Source organism: Eschrichtius robustus, chromosome 11 (genome assembly GCF_028021215.1).
Source record: "Eschrichtius robustus isolate mEscRob2 chromosome 11, mEscRob2.pri, whole genome shotgun sequence".
NCBI lineage: Eukaryota > Metazoa > Chordata > Mammalia > Artiodactyla > Eschrichtiidae > Eschrichtius > Eschrichtius robustus.
The window spans coordinates 57,572,680-57,589,504 of record NC_090834.1 but is presented as its reverse complement, the minus strand read 5'-3'; the positions used below and the strand labels follow the sequence as shown (position 1 = coordinate 57,589,504).

Below are 16,825 nucleotides of genomic sequence, written 5' to 3'. Positions count from 1 at the left end.
TGATGAAATATAGCACCTGAGCCTACAAGGATGTGGGTCAGACGCAGAAGTAAAGTTTGTACCTTGCGAAGTGTCTTAGAAACCCTTGCATTACCCATCCCTCACAATTCACCATGAGCGTGTCCTTCTTTGCACTTCCACCCCAGTACACACAAAGAACACTTAAGCAATCACTGACCTCAAATGAAGGGAATGCCCTTCAAGAAAGCCATATGGCAATGTTTCATGAAGCACAGATATTAACTCCCCAACTATTCCTAAGAATTCATCTTACGGAATAAATCAAAACAAGAAAAGATCTAATACCCATGAAGGTGATACTCTATATGTGATTTATAATGGTGGAAAAATTAAGGAGAAACTGTAAATGTATAATAAAGGGCTAAAAAATGATGGCACATCTACTTAACAGAATGTTATGCTATCAGTAAAAATCATAAGTATGAAGTTAACAATATGAAAAAAAGCATATGAGGTAGTGGTAAATATAAAAAGTAGACTACAAAATTATCTGTATATAATGATTCAATGTTTAAAACATGCATAAGAAAAAGAGCTGGAGAGAAATATACCAAAATGGTGAAAGTCACTGTGTTAGAGTAGTAGGAATATGGGTAAACGGTTTCTCTTTTTCTTCTACTTATCAAAGATTCTGATTCCTTATTAACACTTTTATAATTTAAAAATTAAGATACTGACAATGAATGTTCCTATCATATTCTCAGACTCATATTTGTTCCTGACAACTATGTCAGAGACCTATCACAGTCAAAGCTTAAGGGCATTCTGTTACTGTTCAGAGAAAGGATTTACTCACTCTTCCATGAGAACTGCTGTTGAAAGGAGTCACAAAATAAGACCAGACCTTTGTAGTTTTTAACAAATAGAAAGTTAATCTTGCCTCTTATTTGTAAAACACAATCTGTGCAAAGTATTTCATTAAAATAATTTAAAATTTAATGAAGTAACTTGTAATTTGGTTCAATTTACTAAGATTTTAAATTAAAATGTAATCTAGTCATCCTACATTAACAAATTCATGGGCTGTAAAATTAAATCAACACAACTCGGCATATAGCTACACTGATTTTGGTTTCAGAAACCCAGTTTAAACAACAAAGAATTCAAGTTACCCTCAGATCTGACATCAGCTTCTTGTCAAGTGTCTGTTCCAAGAAATGAGAACTGACTTGCTCCATAGAGCCCTATAAAAAGGAAGAATCCAGAGCAATTAAACAACTTTTAAGACCTGAAGAATATCTTCAAATTCAAAGTTTGCCGCCAACTTAAATGCATAAAGATAACATTATTCTTTTTTTTAAATTTAATTTTATTTATTTTTTATACAGCAGGTTCTTGTTATCTATTTTATACACATCAGTGTAGACATGTCAATCCCAATCGCCCAATTAATCCCACCCCCACCCCCACCCCCCGCCGCTTTCCCCCCTTGGTGTCCATACGTTTGTTCTCTACATCTGTGTCTCTATTTCTGCCCTGCAAACCGGTTCATCTGTACCATTTTTCTAGGTTCCACATACATGCGTTAATATACGATATTTGGATAACATTATTCTTGATAGTAAAGATCCCTATGGGTTTTGAATCATCAGGAAAATAATAAAACCATTAGCAGCAGCAGCTAGCACCTATATAGAGCTATTAGGTGTCATGTACTGTTCTAAGTGATTTATACATATATTAATTCATTTAATCCTCACTACAACCCTATGAAGTAAATACTATTATTAGTCACGTTTTATATAAGGGGAAAAGAAGGCACAAAAAGATGAAGTAATTCATTCAAGGTCACAAACAGTGTAAATTACAGGGCTGGGCTATAAACCCAGGCTCCAGAATCCTTTGCCTTAACTACTACTCTCCACTGCCTCTCCATTCCTTTTCATTCCATCCTTTCCATTCATTTGTCCATTCATTCATTAAACAAATATATACTTAGCAACCATTCCATTATATGCCTAGAGTTACCAGGAACAGGTACACAAAAATAAAAAGACATCAATTCTACATTCAACAATCACACACTAGTGAGGGAAATTGACAAGTAAAGAGATTACTGCATTATGGTATGAAATTTTATAATATACATTTATAAAGGGTGCTATGGGAACTTAAAGAAAAGAAGTATGGGGTGGAGGCAGGGAGAGGTATATCTGGGGAACTGGAAATCACAATTAAATGCACAGAGAGAATGTCATGTGGGAAACATCAAGTGGTTCTATGAATAGAACATAGGATGGGGGTACCGAAAATGAGGCAAGACAGGTAGGTAGAAAGCAGATCATAAAGGTCTTTGTTTGCTATGGTAAGGAGTTTGCCTTATGAATAATAACTCTATAGATAATTTCTATTAAATATTGAATGAGCTCAGTAATGTACAAAGACTTGCATTTTAAAAATTTATTCCTCCCAATAATCCCATGAAGAACGCGCATTATCCTCACTTTTTTTTTTCCCTCACTTTTTATTTATTTATTTTTTCAGAGAAATTGAGACTGAGAGATTCAGTAACTTGCTCATTTCAAATAAGAGAGAAACATAATCAGATTTATACTCATAAACATCATCTTGGCAGCAATGTGGCTAATGGACCAGAAGGAACCCAAAATGAAGCAGAGACACAAGTTAGGAGGCTATTTAAAGCAGGTCCTAGACATTCTTAAGGAATATATTGGAAATCTTCTCTAATTCTCAAGTTAATAAATATGGAAATGTTTATACAGGCTCAGACTTTTTCTCCAATCACATTTTCCATAGTAAGTTACATGTTCTTTGGGAGTACTCTTACCCAAGTTAACACCTTTCCTACAATTCTAGAAGGGCAATTGTACTGTTCACCTTAAGTAGTTTCAAAACCACTTTTTCTTATCTCTACATGGTATATAGTTTGTTACACAGGTCTGAGCCAATACCAAATCTAACATTCATTTTTTTAATGCAAAACATCAATTTTATGAATAAAAACTATACATTTTTAAGAACTCCTCACTTTCTCTTTACTCTTACCACCAACATTAACAGTTGTCTTTTTTTTGGCCGCACCGTGAGCCATGTGGGTCTTAGTTCCCCGACCAGGGATTGAACCCATGTCCCCTGTATTAGAAGCACGGAGTCTTAACCACTGGACTGCCAGAGAAGTCCCCAACAGTTGGCTTTTTAACAGGCACTTTGTTTTTCTACAAAGAATGAAAGTTTTAATGACTTCACAGTAAGTTACTGGAACCCACAGTCTCAACGTCCTTCTCCAAAGCCTTCAACTGAGCTCTCTCCCAACACAGTAGCAAAGAGAGGGTACTATTCAAATTCTAGCCTCAAAAAATTGCATATCATTGTTTGTAACAAGTTTCCAGTGTTATGTAAGACTAGCTGAAGCTTTCCATTTTAAATCCACAAATAGCAAGAACCTTACAGCATAATCCACTTGAAAAATAGTGAAACTTGAACTGTTACAAGCACAGTGGAAATAGAGAAGGGATAGATTCAAGGTATGTCAAGAAGGTAGTACTGATAAGAGCTGATGACTCAGTGGATACGGGACACAGAGAAAGAATTCTCAAATGCCTCTGGGTAAATGATGGCATCATTTATGAAAGCACAGAAGGAGGAAATCTGGAGCAAAAAGATAATGAGTTCATCATAAAGTGCATCTCACCAATCAGAAAAACATCTACATTCCTGTATACTTTGACCAAGACACATATATTCAGGTAAAAGCTCTCCAACTGTACTACTACCCCTACTTAACAATCTATAACACTAAGAAAACTGATATTTAACAAACAAGTGCGTCAAACCTGCTCTCAGAACAAAACCTGCTCAACTAGTATATAACATAAGTCTATGCATTGTTTGTCTATTTCAATTTTAAGCTCCTAGCCTCTATTCATTAGGTGATGAAAAAGAGAAGCAGACCAAAAAAAAAAAAAAAAGATGGATTACTATATGAGACATAAAACTGCCACTGACTAGGACAGCTACATTTGCCCTGGGAAAGACTAGCCCTGGGCAGAGTTACAAACATAAAAACCTACAATCTACAATCTAACTGTCTGAAAATGTTATAATTTTTAAGGTCAAAGACTTCTGGAACCTTACAAATAAGGTTTAAATTATTTAACATCTTAAAAAGAAATCATTAAACTAAGGACCCTATTCTAGATAGGATGCCAATTACCATAATTAATTTCAAAGTAGTGATTGTATTCTAAATAGTCCCATGGAGCTATATTCTTGAAAATCAAGTTTCTTTGCTCCATCAGGTAAGTTACAGATAACTGAAAACCAACCCTTTACATGGTTTTGAATTTTCTGATACATCCCATATCTGAAATTTTTCATCCTGCTATAAGCCAAGGAGAATGGACTCTATTCATTTTCTGTACAAGATGGACTTAAGTCTAAAGCCTTATCATTTCATCTAAGTTCTTGAAAACCTGGCTTCTGCATTCCTCCCGAGCTTAATCTTGTCACACATCACCAAATCGAACATTATCCCCCATACCAAGAAGTACCAAACTGCTTGTAGTTTAACATGATATTGTAGTTTAGTATGATATTAGCATGCATGATAGTGTACTCATGTATCTCTGCTCATATTTTCTCCTTCTCTACTTCTTTACCTAGCTAACCCATACTCATCTTTCAAAGTCAACTGAGAAATCACCTCGTCCAAGAAGCCTTCTGTGCGTGTGTTAGGTGCTCTTTCCTAGGAGTACCGGTATTGTAACTGACTGACTGCCTATGTCAACCTACCTGACTATCCACTCTTTTGAAGACACAGATTATGCTCAGAGTTTGCTGAATTGATGAATATGTAGTCTAAAGACCATATATGGTTTACCTGATCACGGATTTGTCTACTCAAGAATTGGAGCAGGGAAGTTTACCTCTTAGCTTGCACAGAGGAACTAGTAAACCAGCAGGACCTTAGCTGCACAACCGCAGCTCCCAATATATAACTGGACCTGCACTAGGAAGGAATTCTACATGGGCTTTAGAGCATGAAGTATCATTTACAATCTATGTGGCCTTGGACAAATTATACTTTTCTAAACCTTAGTTTTATTATTTATAAAATAAATAATATAATATCTACCTCAAGGAGTTTAAAAGAATTAAAAATGAAAAACAAAGTGAGTATGTATATAAGTGTATGTATAGGCATATATTTACATGTGCCTGTATATGAGGAAATGGGTGTATGTGCATGTGTATGCATGTATGACTAAAAGTGCCTAGCTTAGTGGGCTAGGAACTCTATAAATAGTAACAATTATTATAATTAGCAAGATTAGATTATTAATTACTTTTGAAGTATAATCATACTTATGTAATTTAGAGTTGTTTGGATTTGAAATCACTTAAATAACATAAAGCACTTGAGTCAAATTATAGTCATCTAAGTGAAAATCTTTTCAACTCACCACTGTAATTCATTATTCATACAGCTTTACATAAATGAATTTTAGATTCTATGGGGTACAAAACTAAAAAATTTGAATGACTCTGCTTTAAGGATTACTTTTCTAACTGCCTACTCAGATGACAATATATCATTGAATTATTCCTCTAAAACATCCCCTCACACACACACAGCACACTGTAGATGCTCAGTACACGCTGAATGAAGGAATCTGATGAATGATTGGATTGTTCTGAATTTTAAAATATCCACAAATCAAAACAAGGCTTTAAAATGTGAATTCAAAAATAAAATCACTAACAGCTGGCTTGTTTAACTCTATATTTTATTATGGACAAGCAATATAATCTGTAAGCAGGAAATATTGAAATCATCCAAATTCCTTATTTTTCCATGAAAGTGCTTCACATAGGTTTCAGCAGTTACCCCCAAAATACTGGTCAAAGGACTAGGGGTATCACAGGATCTGTGTCCAGTACAATCAGGTCCAAACTTTTTAGCCAACAATCTTACTAAGACTGGCATAGTTGGGGGCCCTCAAAAGAGAAGTTATCAAAAAGAATTTCAGATATTCTTGCTATGACATTAATACAAATTTTTATAGATAGTTATATATATATTTATATATTATAACAACCCCACCACCTTGCATAGTGTAGTACTTCACAGTTTATACACATATTCACAGACAGGATCTCATTTGAGTGTCATGACAACCCTGTGAGGTAAACATGAGAGATATTATAAGCCACTTAACAGATGAGGAAATGAGACTAAGATTAAGTAACATGTCCAAAACAACACAGGTATAAAATAAGGCTGAAAAAAAAAAAAAAAATAAGGCTGAGTATTACGCCAACACTCATTCTTCTATAAGACGGTTCTATTTCTGAAAAGTTAAAATTTTTCTTACAATAGAGTCCCCAAAGGCAAAACAGTAGGAAAGAATAAGGCTAAAAGTCAGATTAGCATCTGAATCTCATTCTACAACTTCCTATCTGTATAAATTGAATAATTTACTTAAATCCTCAAAGCCTCAGTTTTCTCACCTGGAAAGTGGGAATAATAGCACCTACCTTGCTGGGTTACTGTAAGAATAAATGGGATAATAAAGCAATTATACTCCAATTAAAAAAAAAAAGAATAAATGAGATAATTAAGTGGCCTCATAGCAAAGTATCTAGGCCATACCAGGTGCTTAGTAATGGTAACAATTATTTTTATTATTATGTTCCTTTTTCTCTAGACTTTGGTTGTCTAATATGCTAATGAGATTAAATAGGATTATCTTTAAAATTCTTTCTAGTTCTAAAAGTCTATTTCTCTATGGGAAAGTGAACAATTTCTTTCTATTTTAAGAAACACTAAGGTTTATAAAAGCACATTACACCTATCCCTATCTAGTTTCTCAAAATGTTTTACAAGTGTAACAGGTAATATGTTCATTAAAGAAGATGTAACTTACCAATAGCTTTGCAGCTTGAACTCGAACCACCCAGGAGCCATCACTGACCATGTGACAAATTTTTCCAAACGCATCATCAACTAAGCGAATTTCTTCATTAGAAGAAGGGATTGGGACAATGCTAAATTAAAAGAAAAGAAACCACAAGTGACAAAACATGAGCCTAAAATTGCAGGTTCAAGAAACTGAGAATGACCAATGAAAATTAGCACAAATAGAAATGATAATTGAATAATTCAAATCCTATAATGATGAAATACATTTCAGAGTAACCAAATCACTCTGGGATTTGTCTACTTTTAGTTGCAATGCAAATTTGTGTCTTCAGTAAAAAGTATTTAACACTGAAGATTCAAAGATTTATGAGATACCAAAAACAGCTACCACAGAGTATATCTTTAAGTTTATTCTCCCTTATAATTGCATTGCTGTCAATATAGCAAGTCTCAGAATAAACCAATATAAAACATACTTGCAAATCTGGTCCTAAATGAAAAAACAATTTCCAGCTAGTCTTTTTTTTGGGGGGGGGTGGGGGGTGGTGTCTATAGTTTTATTAACTCATTCTGGTTTTTCAATTTCAGTAGGTAGCTTAATGAAGAGGAAAAAACACTTCTTTTTCCTATAAAAGGAGTTCTTCTATAAAACAGAATAAATAATATCTGTCTCTCCACCTCAAAGGATCACTGTGAGATAAATTATTTAATTACTGTGAAAAAAAAATTTTTTTTTTTGGCCGCACCACACAGCTTGCGCAATTGTAGTTCCCCGACCAGGGACTGAACCCAGGCTCTCAGCAGAGAAAGCACCAAGTCCTAACCACTGGACCACCAGGGAATTCCCTATGAAAATATTTTTAACCAGGAAAACACTACATAAGGGATCATTATTTTCAAATTCACCTGGTATCTTTAGCTGGCATTTGTATTTACTAAAATGTGCCCCAAACCATTTTAAAGACTCTTTTTTAAGGGGTGGGCAGAGGTGGAGTGGATAGCATTTGAGAAAGACCATCCAATCTTTTCATCTATAGTTGAGGAGGTTGGGACCCAGAGAGGCGAAGTGTCTTTCCCAGCATACACAGAAAGTTCAAGGCAGAGCTGAAAAACAAGGACCAAGCATCCTGATTTTCAGGGTCCATGCTTTTCCCCTATTCCATACTGCCTTCCAAAAATCTAGCCAACATTCCTTTTCTGGAGGTGGGCTTTCTGCATGGTGGGAGGAGAGAGAAATGGCTTAGCAATGAACAAAAGCTGGCTTACACCCACACTGACCTTTCAGGATAGAGCTGACTGACAACCCAGATGAGCTGGACTGCAGCACTGCGCACTTGTTCATAGTCATCAGAGAGCAATTTACAAGCCTGCAAACAAGGATTCCAAAAGTCTGTTAGTTCTGTGTCCTCCCAGGTGATGTTCAAACTGTTTTCAAAATGAAGATAAGGTGGCTGGATAAGGATACCAATCAAAACATATGGGTGATTTTAACTTCCTGAACCTTTGCCCAACAAAGAATTCTTGGCCTCTGCCAGCTGCTCTGGCTGTGTTCTGACTGTGTACCCTCCCACCCCATGTCTGAAAGGAGAACCACAGATTGATAGATAGCACAAAAGCCATCTAGAATAGCATCAATCATAGCAAAGCTTGCTGGGAGCCCACAGTGCTACCCTCACAGGCTCAAACACCAAAGATGAGTTTTTTCCCTATCTGTAAAACTAGAGCACAAATTTCTGACTGACAGTCCATCTGAAAATTCAAGCACTCTAAATAAATGTACAATTTTAACGCTAAGCTGCCAAAAAGAGGCCAAATTTTCCTTTTTTACTTTAGTCTGAAATGGAATATCCCTACTCCACCCACAGTCATAGCTACACCCTAGACTTCAACAACACCCAGAAAACGGTTTTTGAAATTTTAAAATCTTATATTCCATGCTTTGACCATATATGCTACTCTACCAGCTCTTCCATCGTCATGACTGAACCCATCACGCCTGCTCTTCATCCCACTTAAGTTACCTATCCGTTTAAGCAGGGTCTCTCAACCTTGCTATTATTGACGTTTTGGACTAGATAATTCTTTGTTGTGAGGGGCTGTCCTGTGCAATATAAGATATTTAGCAGCATCCCTGGCCTCTACCCTCTAGGAAGTTGTAGCACCGCACCCTCTTCCTCTCCCCAGCAACTGCAATAGCCAAAAATACCTCCAGACATTGCCAAATGTGCCCTGGAGGGCAAAATCACCTTGCTTGAGAACCACTGCTTTAATTCTACCCTTTCTTTCCAAATAAACCACCTTTTCCTCGCTCTATACCCGTCCTTACTTCAGTCTCTTGACAGCATTGTCTGCATCATCATACACAACCCCCTCAGGATTTCTGCTACAGCTGCTCCAAAAACCTAAGACTTTCTCAGTCTTCACAAGGGCAGCAGAGCACTGGCAAAGAAGACCACACTCTCTAGGGGATTGGTGATTCATGATCTCAAACCTTATTAGTCCTACTCTGAAATCCTTTACACTCCTGCTTTCCACTTCCATTTCCCAAGGCAGCTTTTCTTTTTTTCAGAAAGGTGGCTAATGAGCCCTTTTTTTTTTTTTTTTTGGCTGTGTTGGGTCTTCGTTGATTTACGCAGGCTTTCTCTAGTTGCGGCGAGCGGTGGCTACTCTTCGTTGCAGTGCGCGGGCTTCTCATTGCAGTGGCTTCTCTTGTTGCGGCTCACAACAGTAGTTGTGCCTCAGGGGCTCTAGAGTGCAGGCTCAGTAGTTGTGGCACACAGCCTTAGTCGCTCCACGGCATGTGGGATCTTCCTGGACCAGGGCTCGAACCCATGTCCCCTGCACTGGCAGGCAGATTCTTATCCACTGCGCCACCAGGGAAGCCCCAAGGCAGCTTTTCTTAACCTTTTCCTCAGGACTTCTATCCCACTACCAGCTATAAGGCGACCTGTTTATCTGAGAAAAATCAAGGTTCTCAGGCACAAACCCACTCAACTACTCCACACCAGTTATAAATTCATTTATTCCTGTATTCTCCCACCCCTCGTTTTCTCAATATCTGAGGGAAAAGGGTCCTTTCTAGTTCCTACTCCTTCTAGTTTTGCTATGGATCCCATCACTTCCTCACATGACCATCCCTTACCATCCTCCAAAATAGATCCTCTTTGTGATTCTCTATGGTAGCATCCTATTGATTTACCTCACAGCAATACTCATATGCTATAACTGTATTTGCTTATTTGTTAATTGCCTGTCTTACCTATGACAATGTGAAGGGCATGGGTCCTATCTATTATAACATGCTTGGGATTATAAAGCCAGCATTAGGTACTCACTAACATTTGTTGGATGAATCAGCTCATGAATCTGATCTTCTGCCTCAAGGAACTTACTCCAGCATTTATTCTCCTTTGTCTCTTCTATCATAACACTAGCTCTCCCAAAACAGTAGCTCTCTCTTCAACATGTTTGTTTCTCTTGTCTCTCTTCAACAGTATGTTTATATACTTAGCAACTGTCTTTAAAATACAGGAAAAAAAAACCCAACAACCCTTAATCCTATGCCCCCTTCTACCAACTTCTACCCCACTTTCCTATCATAGTCAAGTTTCTTTAAAATACAGTCATAGTCAATAGACTTTAAATGCCTCAACTCAAAAGACCCTGATCTGGCTTCCCCCAGTCCCAGCACTCTACTGAAATTGCTCTCTTTAAACTCACTAATGACCACTTTGTTGCTAAGTCCCATGACCAGATTTCAGTGCTATCCTAAATGACCTTTCACCAGCATTTGACACTGCTGACTATGAGAATGCCCTCCTGCCTTTTTTGGAATATATTTTTCCTCCTCCTCCATCAAGCTGCTCCTCAGTTCCATTCTAGGGCTCCTTTCTTAAACGTTGGACCTCACCCCTGGCTCCATCCTCATCACTTCCAATCTTCTTACTCTCCCTGGGTATCCCCATGACCCCTAGATATTGATGGCTCCAAATATCCACCTCCAGCTCTGATCTTTCCTGAGTTCCAGACCTGGAATTCTCCTCATGAGTATCCCATCAATCCTTCAAACTCAAGATAATCAAAATGAACTCATTATAGTAACTAATTCTACCTCATATCTCAAATCCTCCCCCATCATTCCATCCTCACTCCCTCGAGGTCCACAGCATTGCTTGCCTAACCAACTGACACAGTCTAATGTCACTAAACATCTGAATCATCGGACTAACTCTTTTTCCTTTGAGTCCTTACTCTAAAAGCTTCCTTTAATTATTTGGTTTCCCACACAGTTTTCCTATAGGTCACACCAACATAACCATTCTGAACTCATTCTACTTCATTTGTAAAAGAACGTACTTGGTTTACACATCAGTCATAGGGGCTAATAGTTTGGCTAATTATCCTCTTCCTCTAAAAGCTAAAACCACTCACAGTAGGCTAACAAAAACTGGTCTCTGAGCGTGGATTTAGATTTCTTGTCTCTAGATACATCCAATTATTCTACAAGAATAACTGTAAGGGCTTTCGGTTAGACACTCAGTCAGCTTCTCCTAATGATACTATAACTTCATTGTGCTTTTCCTTACCAATGCTATAACAATCATGTGATATCTTTTCATATGATCCCATGGTCTTGGTCATCCTCCTCCAGAAATACTCCAGTTTCTCAAGTGTGATGCCCTGAATTGACTTCAGGTTTGAAGTCAATCTCAGTCAACCAAGCAGAGATCAGCAAGACTACCACTTTCCTTACTCTGAACACTACACTTCTCTTTGTATACTCTGGTATTCATACTGAGCTACCTAAATCCTCCCAAATGCCCTCCTCACATGCACTAGTGCTATTCATTACATATTCCCCATTCTCTTCTTAGAATGTATGTTTTGGATACAACTGCACATTCATCACAACACTGCCACTGTTAGCCAGCTGAAGCTCTATGTTTTCAAATTCTGACCACCAGCATGCCACCCTCCCAGTTTCATGATTTCTCCACCTCCCTCCTCTTCTAGACAGCAATCATATAAGGTACCTGAGAATAAATTGTTTGGTATAATTTCAGTCCTCTTTCATGGAGCTGCAACTAGATAATAAAGATACAGTTTAAGTATTCCGAAAAAAAAAATCAGTATTTCCAATGTCTCCCCACAATCTCATATATTTTTCCCCATTATATCACATTAACATGGTTCCCTTTGGCCAAAATCAGTGCTATATAAATAAGAAACCTGGACTTTTCAGTAGAAACACTCAAACACTTAATGAATCTAACCCAGGGACTGTCCCAAGGGGATATCAGAAAAAATATGAAATAATGATAAGGAGGCTGAGGAAGAAATGGTTAACACCATCTCCCCCTAAAGAGCAACCCTCCCCCATAACTTTCACCTATACTTCTGAAATACAAAGGTATAACCTGTACCTACTGTACTATAATACCAAGTAACATCTCTCCCATGGACCTGGGATACAAGTTGTACCTTCCATGTTTCAGAAATGCAGGTGAAAGCTACCAAAGAAGCCCAAAGATAAGCAACTGTTGTAAAGGAAAGTGGGCCTTTGAGTTCTGTGATGCCACCAACACCTTCCTGAAAGTGTGCATAAAATATACCCTGGGGGGATTCAGAATGTATCCAAGGTCGCATTAGCCATTAACTTAAAAAAAAAAGAAAAGAATAAAACAAACAAAAAAAACCTATCTCCATTTAGTTTCCATGATCACGTTTACCATGGCTTTTATAGCTGCTGTTCTGACACGTGGGTCCTGGTCACTGAAGTAATCCCCTATAATCTTCTGGACGTCTCTGACAGCTAGGCCTTCAGCATCTTTTGTGACACTTTTCTCCAAAGAACCCAGATTGCCAAGTAATTGCAGGCACTTATTTCTTACACCATGCGAGGTATCTGTCAGGTGCTAGGAAAAGAAAAGAGAGCACAAAAGGACATGATTAAGATATCTTAAAAATAAACAAAAACACAGAAACAAAAGCACTGTATCAACTTTAGGAATGACTTCAAACACTACATTCTCACTAGTCTGTCTAGTCTCATGGGTTTTTTGTTTTTGTTTTTTGTTTTTTTGGCCATGCTGTGTGGCTTGTGGGATCTTATTTCCCCAACCAGGGATTGAACCCAGGCGCTGGCAGTGAAAGTGCCTAATCCTAACCACTGGACAGCCAAGGAATTCCCTTCATGTTTTTTGAGTATGTGTCTTCCAGAAAGAATCATGAGTCCTTAGAAAATAAGACTCCCATTTATTCAACATTATACTCCCAACAGCAAGCACCTGGCCTTGTAAAGACTAGGTACTTTAAAAGTGACCCCTTAAATTGCATTTTATTCACTATCAAATCTAAAAACAGAACAAAAATTCATAAATTTAAAAAATTTTAATATTCATACAGAAATATGTAAAAATATTAAATGTACAACTCAATGAATTTTCACAAAACACACACAAATAAGAGGCAACCAGATAAGGAAGTAAAACATGACCAACTCTCACAGTAACTACTCTACCACCATCAAAAATAGCCACCATCAGGCTTCATCCTCCCCAGCAGGAAGCTAAGCCCTTCCTCTTGGGAGCTGCTATGGTATCCTCTCAGGCATCAAATTGTACTGCAATGTCTTGTTTTCACAAGTCCATCTCCTTTAAGACTGTGCTCCTGGGCTTCCATGGTGGTGCAGTGGTTAAGAATCCACCTGCCAGTGCAGGGGACACAGGTTCAATCCCTGGTCCAGGAAGATACCACATGTTGCAGAGCAACTAAGCCCATGTGCCACAACTACTGAGCCCATAAACCACAACTACTGAAGCCCACGCGCCTAGAGCCTGTGCTCCACAACAAGGGAAGCCACCTCAATGAGAAGCCCGCGTTTCTCAACACGGGCTTGAGCTGAGCTTGCCGCAACTAGAGAAAGCCCATATGCAGCAACGAAGACCCAATGCAGCCAAAAAAAGAAAAAAAAAGACTGTGCTCCTTTTAGAATCTTTTATACATTGAGCACAGAGTACAGAAACTAAATATGGATTATAAAGGGCCTTCTTTTGGGGGTTCTTAGGAGAAATGAAAGTAAATTAATTTAAATTAAGTGCATGCAAAGCATCTGCAGTGTTGTGAGAATTCCATAAACATTATCAGCTATTGTTACTATTACGATTATTATTAATAATAAAATTTGCTTCCTTCCACCTAAAAAATAAAATAAAATAAAAAGCCAGCATCACCAAAGCAATCTTGAGAAAAAAGAACAAACCTGGAGGAATCATGCTCCCTGCCTTTAGACTATACTACAAGGCTACCATGATCAAAACAGTATGTTAATGGAACAAAAACAGACACACAGGACTTCCCTGCTGGTGCAGTGGTTAAGAATCCACCTGCCAATGCAGGGGACATGGGTTCGAGCCCTGGTCCGGTAATATCCCACATGCCACGGAGCAACAAAGCCCATGCGCCACAACTACTGAGCCTGTGCTCCAGAGCCCGCAAGCCACAACTACTGAGCCCGTGTGCCACAACTACTGAAGCCCACGTGCCTAGAGCCCGTGCTCCGCAACAAGAGAAGCCACTGCAATGAGAAGCCCACGCACCGCAACAAAGAGCAGCCCCAACTCACCGCAACTAGAGAAAGCCTGTGCACAGCAACAAAGACCCAACACAGCCAAACATAAATAAATACACAAATTTTTAAAAAAACAGACACACAGATCAATGGAACAGAAGAGAGAGCCAAGACATGAACCCACACACTTATGGTCAATTAATCTACAACAAAGGAAAGAATATACAATGGGGAAAAGATAGTCCCTTTGATAAGTGGTGCTGGAGAAACTCTACAGCTACATGTAAAAGTATGAATTAGAACATTTTCTCATACCATATACAAAAGTAAACTCAAAATGGATTAAAGACCTAACTGTGGGGCTTCCCTGGTGGTCCAGTGGTAAAGAATCCACTTTCCAATGCAGGGGCCGCAGGTTCAATCCCTGGTCAGGGAACTAAGATCCCACATGCTGCAGGGCAACTAAGCCCGCACGCCACAACTACTGAGCCCGTGTGCCTCAACTAGAGAGTCCTCGAGCTGCAAACTACAGAGCCCACACGCTCTGAAGAACAACTAGAGAGAGAAAAACCTGCACGCCACAACTAGGGAGAAGCCTGCACGCCGCAATGAAGAGCCTGCATGCCACAATGAAGATCCTGTGTGCCTCAACTAAGACACAACACAGCCAAAAAAAAAAAAACCTAAATGTAAGACTAGAAACCATAAAACTCCCAGAAGAAAACATAGGCAGAACACTCCTTGACATAAATCACAGAAATATTCTTTTGGATCTCTCTCCTAAGGCAAAGGAAACAAAAGCAAAAATAAACAAATGGGACCTAATTAAACTTAAAAGCTTTTGCACAGCAAAGGAAACCACTGACAAAAAAGACAACCTAGTGAATCGGAGAAAAATATTTGCAAATTACATGACCAATAACGGGTTAATATCCCAAACGTACAGACAACTCATATACCTCAATATCAATAAAACCCAAACAACCTGCTAAACAATACACTAAACAATACACTAAACAATACACTACTAAATAACAAAGAGATCACTGAAGAAATCAAAGAGGAAATCAAAAAATACCTAGAAACAAATGACAATGAAAACACAACAACCCAAAACCTATGGGATGCAGCAAAAGCAATTCTAAGAGGGAAGTTTATAGCAATAAAATCCTACCTCAAGAAACAAACATCTCAAATAAACAACCTAACCTTACACCTAAAGCAATTAGAGAAAGAAGAACAAAAAAACCCCAAAGTTAGCAGAAGGAAAGCAATCATAACGATCAGATCAGAAATAAATGAAAAAGAAATGAAGTAAACAATAATAAAGATCAATAAAACTAAAAGCTGGTTCTTTGAGAAGACAAAAAAAATTGATAAACCATTAGCCAGACTCATCAAGAAAAAAAGGGAGAAGACTCAAATCAATACAATTAGAAATGAAAAAAGTTACAACGGACACTGCAGAAATACAAAGGATCATGACAGATTACTACAAGCAACTATACGTCAATAAAATGGACAACCTGGAAGTAATGGACAGATCCTTAGAAAAGCACAACCTTCCGAGACTGAACCAGGAAGAAATAGAAAATATAAACAGACCAATCACAAGCACTGAAATTGAGACTGTGGTTAAAAATCTTCCAACAAACAAAATCCCAGGACCAGATGGCTTCACAGGCGAATTCTCTCAAAAATTTAGAGAAGAGCTAACACCTATCCTTCTCAAACTCTTCCAAAATATAGCAGAGGGAGGGAAACTCCCAAACTCCTTCTAAGAGACCACCATCACCCTGATACCAAAACCAGACAAACATGTCACAAAGAAAGAAAACTACAGGCCAATATCACTGATCAACATAGATGTAAAAATCCTCAACAAAATACTAGCAAACAGAATCCAACAGCACATTAAGAGGATCATACACCATGATCAAGTGGGGTTTATCCCATGAATGCAAAGATTCTTTAGTATACGCAAATCAAGCAGTGTGATTATTAACAAATTGAAGGAGAAAAATCATATGATCATCTCAATAGATGCAGAAAAAGCTTTCGACAAAATTCAACACTCATTTATGTTAAAAACCCTCCTGAAAGTAGGCATAGAGGGAACTTACCTCAACATAATAAAGGCCATATATGACAAACCCACAGCCAACATCATTCTCAATGGTGAAAAACTGAAACCATTTCCTCTAAGATCAGGAAGAAGAAAAGGTTATTCACTCTCACCATTATTATTCAACAGTCCACTCTCACCACTACTATTCAACATAGTTTTGGAAGTTTTAGCCACGGCAATCAGAGAAGAAAAAGAAGTAAAAGGAATCCAAATCGGAAAAGAA

At 38.0% G+C, this 16,825-nt stretch overlaps 1 protein-coding gene across 1 annotated transcript in view; it reads right to left on the bottom strand.

The window, feature by feature from the left end:
* INTS4 (integrator complex subunit 4) overlaps positions 1–16,825 on the bottom strand; it is a 119,925-nt gene that overhangs the window by 53,320 nt on the left and 49,780 nt on the right. Inside the window, exons 5-9 of the mRNA XM_068555912.1 lie at positions 12,634–12,819; positions 11,938–11,988; positions 8,183–8,271; positions 6,909–7,029; positions 1,134–1,205 (exon numbers count right to left, since the gene is read on the bottom strand). Of these exons, the coding sequence (XP_068412013.1) occupies positions 1,134–1,205; positions 6,909–7,029; positions 8,183–8,271; positions 11,938–11,988; positions 12,634–12,819 (519 nt within the window). The remainder of the gene's footprint in view (positions 1–1,133; positions 1,206–6,908; positions 7,030–8,182; positions 8,272–11,937; positions 11,989–12,633; positions 12,820–16,825) is intronic.